At 35.1% G+C, this 11903-nt stretch overlaps 1 protein-coding gene across 1 annotated transcript; it reads left to right on the top strand.

Moving 5' to 3' along the window:
• The first annotated feature begins 783 nt into the window (after positions 1–783).
• On the top strand, positions 784–8323 carry LOC113754355. The gene is made up of 6 exons (XM_027298746.1): positions 784–1018; positions 1402–1555; positions 2153–2767; positions 5502–5997; positions 6621–6702; positions 7865–8323. Exons 1-6 carry the CDS (start codon positions 974–976, stop codon positions 8066–8068), a joined length of 1596 nt encoding a protein of 531 aa, XP_027154547.1. The 5' UTR covers positions 784–973; the 3' UTR covers positions 8069–8323.
• Positions 8324–11903: the final 3580 nt, after the last annotated feature.

The following is an 11903-nucleotide window of genomic DNA, read 5'->3' as shown; positions in this document are numbered from 1 at the left end:
TATCCATTTCACGATTCATCACAAATCAATAGCATTATGACTAACCGTGCTTGGGTCGGGTTGGGGCGCCAAGGCCCGGGCCGCAGGGGATTAGTCGGGCCCCGTAAGGATTGACCCGGACACCCCTATGTCGACAAAAAAAAAAAAAAAATAGCATTATGACTAACAAGTAACAATTGTTAAATAGTGGCTTAATTATTGATATCAAATTAGATCAAATCCATATTTTTGTGAAATTTGATACACCATGATAGATTTAGATTAGTTCTTTTATTTAAATATATAATAATAATTTAGTACTACACTTGATTTTAGCCAAAAAGCCCCAGAAAAGAATAGATTAGGATTAGTTTGAAAAACAAATAAGACTAGTTATGAAATTGTCGATTCATCTTAAAAGGAATCATTTTTTGTATTATTTGAAATAATTATTATGCATAATGTAAGCAAAATAATATTTGATCTAATTTTGTATCAAGCACATCATGATTTCCCTTTGGGCCGTATAATTATAAAATAGGTTTTCATAGTTTTCAATACATAATTCATGGAAAGTGAAATAATTTGGAACCCATCAAAAGGGTGAATTTTTTACTGGAGAAATCAAAAGGGTGAAGTCAAGATTCTCCGTTTAGACTGAAGAAATACACATTTTACTTTTGCAGAACACGTGGCATAAAATCATTGCCCGATGCCTCGTGACTACACAACGTACTCTCTCACCAGATTCCACCCAACTGAACAGAATTCAGATGGCCCCATTTCCTCTGTGTAACTATTTCAGATTTCAGATACCATTTGCCAATTCTCTCAGTCACCCCCTCCTCCATCATCACAAAAACCCATTACACCTTCAAGAAACCAATCCCCAAATGTCCATCCCACTTGCATTAAAAGAGTAAAGAGTTAAAACATACTAATTGCATTGCAGTTGAAGTACTCATCAGCAGAGCAATTAATAGTAGTACTTAAAATGGAATATGAAAGAATCCATAAGAGACCTCAGCAGCAGAAGCAGGTCTATCATTTTTTTTTACTTTTGGGTTTTTGTCTATTTATTTTTTTATTCTTTTGGCCTTTGTCATTTGTCACTGTTAAAGGAATTGTAGGTAGTAGTACAACTTTCTCTTTTCCCAATGTGATTGTAGTTTTTGTAGTTTGCAAGTAAAGCAGCAGACATTTCATTTTCAGCTCTGTTTAGACTAGAGTAGTAGTACTGTAATAAATTTTTTGTTTGTTTTTGTTGGTTGCTTCAAGAAATAAAACAAACCCTTTTGATCTGTCAAATCTTTGAACACTTAGTTCCAAAGTGCTACCATTTTCCATCATTTTCAGTTGGCTTTTCTTGTTTTTTCCCCCTAAAACAGTTGTTGTTGTTGTTGTTGTTTTATTGCTTTATAGTTATCTCCTGGGAAGTTGAGGAATATGATATTGGGGACACGAGCAGAGAAGAAGAGAAAACAAGGAGGAGACGAAGAGGAAGAAGAAGATGAGGAGCTCGAGAGTACTAGCCTCTCTATGAGAAGATCCCCAGATTTTGAGATCCATGATTCAGGTATGACATTTTTGTTCACTAGATCATGTTATTATACGACATTTATGTGTATTTTCATGGTTGTGCATCTTTGGAGTAAAGGTTGTTACTTTCTGTGGTATTATAATTAATTTGGTGGAAATGCTTTCATTTCTTAGCTGGAAAAGTAAAAAGGGTATGAGGATTTTGACTTGCCATTGTCAATTTGGATAATTTACGGCAAATGATTTGCTTCGTGGATGGAAAAAGTAAAAGGGTATGAGGATGTTCAATCTGTTTGGAATCTCCATTCAAGTGGGACCTACGGAAGATCTCTTTTTTTGACCATGATGACTTCAATCTTGAATATCATGTTTTCTTTTCCTTTTTCTTTTCTTGACTTTTAGATGCTTATAGCTAAGCTTGAATAGAATAGTAAGGCTAAAGGAAGAAAGGGAAAAATGAAAAAGGAAAAGGAAGGAATCCTTTGTTTTCTTTCAATTTGAAAGCTGGGAAACTGAGTCAAGAGTTGCTTTGTTTGGAATTTTCCGAGGAAAGGTATCTGATAATTTTTAATTATTTTGACTCAATGGACCAGTTACTGACTTCGGATGTATATATCCATGTTCGTTGAATCAGGGGCTATTAGTTATGATAATTGCAAAGATGTAGATGTCGTGACTGTGATTCCAGAGTACACAACTTTGACAGCACCAGCATCGTCAGTCAACTTGGAGATCACTTATGATGGTAGAGTGAAGGATCACTCCTTTAGTAGCTCAAGAATTAGGTCTGTAGATGACAGTTCTTTCCACTATGATAGTGGGACTGATAGTATGAGTGTGTCTTCATCAGTCTTTGAGTTCCAGAAGTCTGACCATCGGGCACCACAAAGAGTGCCTCTTGCACCCTTTTCAAAACCGGCACCATCGAAGTGGGATGATGCACAAAAGTGGATAGCAAGCCCGACATCTGGCCATCCGAAGAATGGCCAGGTCAATCAAGGGATTGGATTGCGAAAATTCAGTCAATTTGGTTATGGTAGCCGGCCATCATCTACCAAGGTGGTTGTTGAAGTGCCTGATCAGAGAATGGTACCATATGAGGAACCGGATACCAAGCGGATTGACTCTAGCCAAGCTAAGAAGGAGACCGGAGTGCAGAAGTCTGTGAGTTGGGATTCTAATCAGTTTGCTTCTGAATCATACAGCAAGCCAGTTCCCATGATGGAAAATTGCATCGGAGAGTCAGCAAGTAAGATAATATGCTTTTCATCAATTTCTTTGCCTATTAGAATTCTCAAGTTTCTTATCTGAGCTATGGTCTGGATGATGTCCATGGTACTTATCCTAGTCCAATGAAGTTGTTAAAAAGTAAATCTTGGGTTAAAAAAAAAAATTCTGTAACCTGGAATCACGCTATTTCATATCTGTCATATCAGTGAGCTTTAAATAAAAAATCTAACTTTTTTTTGGCAGAATTCTGATCTTGATCATTCTATCATTGATTCAGAATTCTTGGACTAATGCAGTGTTGTAACAAAAAGTGAAAAGATTTTCTTCAAGCAACAATGAACTGATCTGGTTGGAAAAAAAAAAGACTTTAGGTAAAACTTTGTTCTATTATGAGTATCTAAAGTCTTTAAAAGGCGTAACAACCCTAAATTTCTGAAAACTGGCAGGACATGGCTGTTAAAACCTTGAAAGCTAAAACTCCTTGTGGTTCATGTGATGATTATACATCCCTGCTTTTGTATCTGATCTTTTATCAGAGGGCACATATTAATCTTTATGCTTGCGGCATCTCTTTTATTTCCAATTAAGTATCTGCATTTATGTAATATGGTGAAGATTGCTTTGTGTAAAAGATTAAGTTTACATCTTTCAATGCCTAAGCTTTCATGTAAAGCATATTTTCAATTTTGGATTATTGAAGAAGGTAGAGTTGAAAAAGGTCGCAAATCTGTCTATACTTAAATAGTGCTTTAGTTTGCTTTAAGGATTTACTAAAAGATTGCTCTAGACCTTCAAATTTGGTACAAAATATTAAAGCGTCTTTTGGTGCCTTGTATTGTTAATTTTGTGTTTCTTCCCTAGAAATTCTCTTCATTTGCATCATTGATGAACTTATGACTAGTTGATCATGGTGCTTTCTTTAATTTGGTTTGCTTTTTACGAACTTCTACCTGTTAGTGTATACACATATAAAATTTACTCTTTTTTAAAAGGACTTCTAGATTTTGCTTCTTGCCTTGTTTGCTTTGTGTTTTTCATCTTCTTTTTTTTTTTTTTTTTAAATCTGAGTCAATCTTCAGATAACTACTGGTCAGTGAGATATTTAAAACATAATGGATTGATCAGCTGCTTCTTCAAGCTTCCTAGCTCAACTGATAAATCAAAGGATCAATGCCCTTGTGATACAACTATGAATCTCCATGCTAATCAATGGGCCTCTTTCTTTAAAAATAAATTCAGTACTGATGTCATAGGGTCAAACCTACTTCATCTCTGAAAAGTGATATCGTCAAGTTACCTTCTCTTCTTTGCCTATTAACTTTCTTGCCTGTTTGGAGAGCTTTAGATTATCAAAGTTATTCTCTCTATGTATGTAGAAAGCAATCTATCACTATGCTTATCTTGTATATCTCTGCAATTATTAATTTGAGTATGCTGGATATTTTTCTTGCACTTCTACTGTCTCCAGAAAAACATGTTTTGCTTGAATACTACTTCTTGTTAAGAGGAGTTAGGTGGGAACTACAGCCAATAACCCTAAATGAACATTTTGCCTCTGTTTTCTCTTCACCCTTTTGATGGATCTTTATTCAATATGAGAATAATGAAACTAATATAAGATAACTCATAGCTAGACTCAGAATGGCTGTCAAGAATTTTTATATTATTTTCATTCAAGGACCATTCTCTATTAACAAAAAAAGACCTTAATTTACCACGTAACTGCTTTAGCTTATCTAGATTGCATGTCCAAATATAGGCTTTTTTAAAAAAAAAATTTTAAAAATATAGGCTTTTTTTTTAAAAAAAAAAAATATAGGCCCAGGACTTGTAATTCCTGGGCCTTAACCTTAGCCACTAGACCAATGTCTCCTTAGCGTCCAAATATAGGCATATACATTTGCAATACTATTACAAGGCCCCTCTTGAAATATTAGTTGCAATACTAAGTTTCAACACGAACAGCTACGATGTAGTTTTACCCATATCAATCATGATAGTTCTCAAGATGCCTTGCTTGGTTAGATTGTAAATTGCTCAGAATGTCCTTAACTTTTTCAAAAGGTTCCATTGGGCCTTTAAACTTTCAATTTGTTCATTTTGGTCCTTTATCATTCAATGCTGAGCCTATTTAATCCTTGAGGTTTCTTTCACAAATCAGTTAATACCTTTTACCCATATAAAATTGTCTATTATATATAAAACACCAGATCTGCCACACGGATTTGCTGAAAAATATTGTTCAGCCACAATGCATTTGGAAATCTTATTGAATCCACGCAAGTAATTTCATACCTATTTTAAACTAGTGACTAAAAAATGAAAAAAAAAAAAATTGAAGCATTTGAATCTTCAATTTTGGTAATTTTCTGGGATAAAAGGCTTATCAATCAGCTTTAATTGCATGTCTCCACCTTTATGGTGTGGACTGCAATAATGCAACGCAGCTCAGTTATAATGTCAGATTGAAAGTAAGATCAAGCTATAGCTCAATCTGTCATCATGTGGACTGAAGTATTGTGTGCTCTGATTTGTTGAGCATGCTGATATCATGGTCAGTCTATTGTACATGAACTCACAAGCTAGATCACAATCAGCACTATTTTTTCTCATATACTCGAATTATTTTAGTAGAACTTTATGCAAAGCTGCATGTATGTTCTAAGGATGTTTACTTTCTTGTATGAAAGTACCTACTTTAAATATTCTTATTGATCTAAAATCCAGAAACTGAATGAATTTTTCTTTTGCAGTTAACCTGAGCCGCCATGATACATCTCTTTCCATCCACAGTGCAACAACATTCATACCAGCACCATCAACTGCTAGGTCTGTGTCAATGAGAGACATGGGTACAGAAATGACTCCAATTGCTAGCCAAGAGCCTTCGAGGACTGGAACACCTGTGAGAGCAACAACACCAACTCGAAGTCCTAATTCTTCTAGGCCTTCAACTCCAGGAAGAGCTGCCGCAGCTCCATCTCCAATTGATCCTCCGAATGAGTGTTTAGATCCTGACAGAAAAGAGTGGTCTGAAAAGGAACTCCAGATGAAGACTCGAAGAGAGATCATGGTCCTGGGAACTCAGTTGGGTAAGATGAACATAGCTGCCTGGGCTGGCAAGGATGATGAAAATAAAGAAGCATCAGCATCAGTAAAAACTATATCAACAGAACAAGAAGCTAAAAGTGTCATTGAGACACGTGCTGCAGCTTGGGAGGAAGCAGAAAAAGCGAAATACATGGCCAGGTTATTTCTATAAAATACTTTAATATAATTCTAAGCATGGTTTATTCACTGAATGTGACTGCTGCTTTATATACAGCAGCAAGAGTTATTGTGTTGCATTTTCCTTTTTGCAATCTAAACTGTTCTGTCAGTTCTTCGTGCTTTTCTGCATGTTGGTCTCTGTAAAATACAATATTTTCCTGGATACTGCATGTGGAAGATGTTGCTGTGGTTCTACATGCTAGATATCGGCAATCAGTCACAGGTGTGATGTAAATCCATGTGCATAATTGACAAAAGGACACAGACCTTAAAGTTGAATGTAAATCTAAAGTGAAGGATAATATAGTAGAAAGGAGGGGATATTACCTGCCAATTCTTGACTAGACTTTGTCTCAACAAAAAAAGCTTTACAAGAATTCTTAAATATGTGTATAGCAAACTAGCAAATTAACTGATCAGAGTTAAATATGTCATTTGGAGGGCTTATATAGTGATGCAGTAAAGTTTGCCAATCTAAAGCACTAACAATGGAACATGAAAGTCAAGTTGATTGGTATTATTATTTTCATTGTTTGGTTGGGGTCTCTGAATTATATGCTATCTAATTAGACTCGGAAACTACTGTGGATCTTTCAATTTAGGTTCAAAAGGGAAGAAATCAAGATACAAGCATGGGAAAATCACCAGAAAGCAAAGACAGAAACTGAAATGCGAAAAACTGAGGCAAGTTCCCTTTGGTTCCCCCCTGAAACTTGTACACCAGATTGCAGATCTGCACGGCATTCTGGATTTCTATATCACATGCATGCTAACAATTTTCAGAATGTTCATTAGCCCTAATTGTTTATTTATAATTCTACCTGTTTATTGTTTAACCTCGAATCTTGAAATATTACAGATTTCACACACTCTCCTGCAATGTACTGTGGTTTGCTTTCAAATGAGAGGACTTTTATTTAAGTTTTTGCAAATGAATTTCAAGTGGTCGGCTGAAATTACATCATCTTTATCTGCTTCTTTTCTACTACTTCACTAGACTGAGAGATTGGAACAGGTAAAGGAAATTGTTGACTCATCTTCAATCATAAGATGAAAAATTAAGACAAGCGATACTGACATGATATGTGATTTGTGTATAAAAATTTCCTTTCTCCTTGTTTCATTCCATTGTTCATCTAAAATACACAAACCACCCATAATTAACAGATCTCATGAAATAGCTTATATAACATTCCAAGGTCTGATAGAATACTGGAATACAAAAGGCAGAGATACAAAATTGCACTACACAGTTGCTACTTCCTCAAATTCAAAGCAGTTATAGGGAAACAACCCCAAAGATCAGTTTAAGGAGCTTTGCTGCCTGTTCTTCATTCTCTGTCCTAAGTTATAGAAGCTGTAGATTACTCAGTAATCCATTTTAGAACTCAATTATAACAGTACTAGTTCCAGTTATTTATTAAGACTTAACTATTTAAAAAGAGAAACAAAAAAGAAACGCAGTCGGGACTAGATTTCGTATGTAGCATCATATAAGGTTGAAAGTTCTGGTAGAAAAGTTGTACAACTGTCACTAGATGGCATCATGAGATTTATGTATGATGTGATTTACACCTCAAGAGACTTGGAGTCAAATTCTAGACGACCAAATTAATAGATAACTTTTATCAGAATTTACTTGTGTTTGAAGTTTATAGTTGGTGGTACAATTTCCATGGTTCCATTTCAACAATTTGGAAAAAAGCAGAAATAGTTCTCATACATTGCATTGTAGGACGTGCATGTTTTATCTGCTCAAGTGTCTAATCTTTCTGAAGTAACTCATATTTGGTTATTTCTTGGTGCTGACATTACATGATCGTAACTATAGCTCATGGTTTTTCAGGTGGAAGTAGAGAGAATGAGGGCCAAAGCACAAGATAAGTTAATGAGCAAGCTAGCAACTCTTCAACACAAGGCTGACGAGAAGCATGCGGCAGCAGAGGCTAAGAGAAACCGCTGTGCTGCTAAAACAGAGCAGCAAGCAGAATATATTCGCAGAACTGGGCACGTGCCTTATTCATTTTCCTGCTGCCATTGGTGCTTTTGAAGCAAAATCCTTCGGTCATTGTTACAAATGATATGTTTCGTGTAGTTGTCCTTGTATACGTCATTTCAGTGTGCTTTGTAAAAAAAAACCTAACTGGTCGTCGTCATGAGATATCGTAACTAAGATCATGTTGATTTGGCCCCTTACCTTTTTTGTTTTAGTATTTTAAGGCCTAAATATCGCAGAATTTGATGGTAGAGCTCTCATAATCGCATCCAACATGGGAAAAATAGACAATGAAATAAAGCTTGTTTATTCAGAGTGTAAATATCAGCTTGCGATCCTGAGGTCGCGCTTCTGGCTCTAGTCCTTGGGAACATCCATGGGTGATCATGCGTGGTGTTGGCCTGTTTTGGACTAATGTGGTAGGGATCCCTGTGGATCTCTGCTACTTTCTTCTACTTTCTCCAGAATCTGTTGGCACATTGCTACCCGGTACCTCCTCAATTCGTGCAGGTTGCTCGGGAATTGTCACTTAATTAACCTCTGAAGTTAAACAAGTAAAAATACTGTGAGGAAAACAAGTACCCATACGAACAAGCTCACTGTCCTCGTATACTGGAATCATGCAAATCAATACTTCATCTGCTTCTAAATTTTGGTGGCAAGAGTGCTCACATTGTCCATATGACTATTTAACAGTCAAATGACCCGTATAAATGGATCTAGAAAAACTTTTTTTTTGGGGGGGGGGGGGGGGTGGGGTGGGTGGGTCAAGGCTAGTTACCTCCACGATCTAGAATATAATATGTTTTGCTCCAAAGTTGGTAGGATTAGCAAGGGGTAATCTCATTACTTGATCTCTAGTCTCAACTTGATGAGGCAAAGGACTAAAGTACGGCCCTGGAAAATGGCTTCACTCATGGACTTAAAAAGGGATAGTTGTTATATACGTTTCTAGTATCAATCGACCTGTGTAACATTTTTTAAACGTTTTGTAACTCTATATAAATTTTTTGTACATCCTTACAACAGAGATATGATATTTTGTTACTGTTCATGTGGGTCCTATATGTAATAATTGTATCTCTGTTGTTAAGTTTTATAAATAGTTCATGTAGAGTTGCATTTTATTCAAAAAATATTACATCGTTTAGAACAGTTGTTACTGACAACCGTTGGTGCCCTTGGTCTATAGTTGAAATAGGACCTGACACTTGCATGTCAGGTTGCCCATATTAATAAGTTGTTTGTATTAGATTATGTTTTTCTTCTAGGTGAATCAACTAATAATACAAGAGTTTGCTATAGATTGGATATAAGAAAAGCGTTTTTTTTTTTTAATTTATGAACTATTGCATGTATACATGTATATACAATGGGGCCTTGTTTTGCTCAATCTGCGATTAGGTGGTCCATGTGCAACCATTTAGTGGAACCAGCGTCTTAAATGCTGTGCCCATGGAATGATTGAAAGATAATAGTTGATCGTTTAGTTGCAATAGAGGCTTCTGTAAAGATTGAACTTGTTAATAGGTGAAATTTAAAAAGTTTGTGTAGAGATTAAAATTGTTAGTATTACCATGACGATTGCTGAGTTTTGATCGGTTTATGACAATAATTGGGTGTTGATGAGTTATTTGCTACAAGTAGACTTCGTCGGTATGGATTTAATTTTCCTTGATCGTAAGAATCACTGGTCTCATCTTGCAAAAAGCAATGTAGTGGTTAATTGTTTAGTCAATGTGAAAGAATCACTAAAATCATTATTTTTTTTTTTAGTGTAAGTGGAAGTTTTTAATTCAAGATTTCTGACCTCTTACTTACAGTCACTCCTCTCGTACCGTCCAATTCAACATATCCTCCCCCAGCGCATTAAAATTAACATTTGGCGTGATGTACTCATTGTTGATGATAACAATTTCTAGTATTTGTATACTTCTGGCTCCAAAATGCATGGATGACTATGCAAAGTAAGCCTGTAATTGAAGAAATAATACCTTAGATTTTATAATTTTTGTTTAATATAAAGATAGAGAGATTGTGTAGAAGAGAAGTTACTATTCGCTAGTCATTGAGTCAGAATAATGCTAAATCAAAAAAGTATGTACAATTGTAGGCATTGTTGTTGAGTGTGTCTTTGTATCCCACATTGGGAGTTTAACAAAGAAATCTCTCCTTGTGGTAGTTATAAATATAGTGGACTTAAGTGAGTTTAAGCGTACTAAGCGTACCAACCCAAGTGTCATATGCACCAATCCAAGAGAGTTTTTAGGGGGCCCACGCCCCAGTCTAAGAGAGGTTTTGGTTTGACATCAAACCAAAAGAGCAAGTCATGGGCCTTTGGGCCATTAAGCATTTAGTGCTATTTAGGCTCTTTTGTGTTTTCAGTTTAGGTGCCTTTTGGACTTGGGAATTATTTCCTAAGGTTTTGTACTCTCTCTTTTATACTCTCTTTCTGTTATAGTAAATCTGCTACCCCTTCGCCCGTGGATATAGGTCAATTTGACTGAACCACGTAAATTTCTTGTTTCTCTGTTTGATTTATTTATTCTGTTATTGTCATTATTGAGTTGGCAAGAACCCTATTGTTCTCGTTGGTCAATTTCTTGGGACCAGACCTAACAATTGTGATTTGGCATTAAATTATTAATGAATATTTTGCTCTCGTTGAATAAAGGTTCGATTGAGTTGGCAATTAATGAATGTTTTGGACTCATTGAATAAAGGTTTGGATTGTTAATATTATCCCATAAGGACATGTTCCTAATTGGCATCAGGTGGTAGTAGTGTTTAGATGTTTGTATTGACAATATAGTTGGTTGAATTGATTTGGAGCTGATTGTCTAAATAGGTGGTCTCATTGCCATAAACAAATGCTTGAATTGTGTCATCCTGAAAATAATAAGTTCATGATCTTGTTAAATAATTTTAATAAGAGTAAATTTTATATACACTTTTAGTGTATATATTATCACGGTTAGATGGATGACACATGAGCAAATTTTGAATTTCAAATTCAAATTTTACACATGTTTTGTATATCTAATAGTGATAGTGTATACATTGACAGTGTATATAAAATTAATCCTTTTAATAAACGTGATTTATACTAAAACAAGAAGTAACATGTTTCTTACCAATCCATCTGTGAATATGTACTGTTGATATATTTTGTTGGCTTGTGAACTAAACTTTTCAGTTATTCAGTTATTCTGCATTTTGGATAATTGATTAACTAGAGTAAAATGAGGTACCATGTAAAAATTTTTATAAGGAATATATGGAATATAAGTCAATTGATTGAGATGTGGATAGGCAACTATAAAAGTTATTAGTTTGAACTGTGTTGTATTAGAGTGAAATTGATTACATAGGAGGTGAAACAATGATATTTTAGTGAGTTTTGTAACTCCAATTGCTTAGGTGGTATTTGCAAGGTGGAAAATTTGCTAATTTTTTATTTAGATAGATGCTATGTAGCTTTTGTAAATATATGTAGGAGTATTAATTATGTTAGATGGATAAATGCATGGATTTGTACGTTACATTTGTTGTGGTTGACATTTGGTATACTTGATGATTTGATATTTGCTTTATGTTGTCTTTCGGTGAATTGTTCTTTTAACGCGTGGTTCTTATATGTTAGTAGGCTTTGTATGTGTTTCTTTGTTTTTATAATAGTACTAGAGGAACCAGGCTGTGCAAGGCACAGCCTTAGCCCTCGTAAAAATACTGATCATTGGAAAAGAATATATAACAATTCCAGTTGCAAATAGGTACATAATATCATAATTACCATTCATAGATAGCTGTCAACAATTTCAGTAGCAGTTGCACACATTCCAGTACAATTAAGTCCCAAGTAGAGATACATAATGCATGCTCATAGTTA

This window comes from Coffea eugenioides, chromosome 11, assembly GCF_003713205.1.
Source record: "Coffea eugenioides isolate CCC68of chromosome 11, Ceug_1.0, whole genome shotgun sequence".
In the NCBI taxonomy this organism is placed as follows: Eukaryota; Viridiplantae; Streptophyta; class Magnoliopsida; order Gentianales; family Rubiaceae; genus Coffea; species Coffea eugenioides.
Note: the sequence above shows the minus strand (reverse complement) of the source record. Positions and strands in the feature narration are given on the sequence as shown.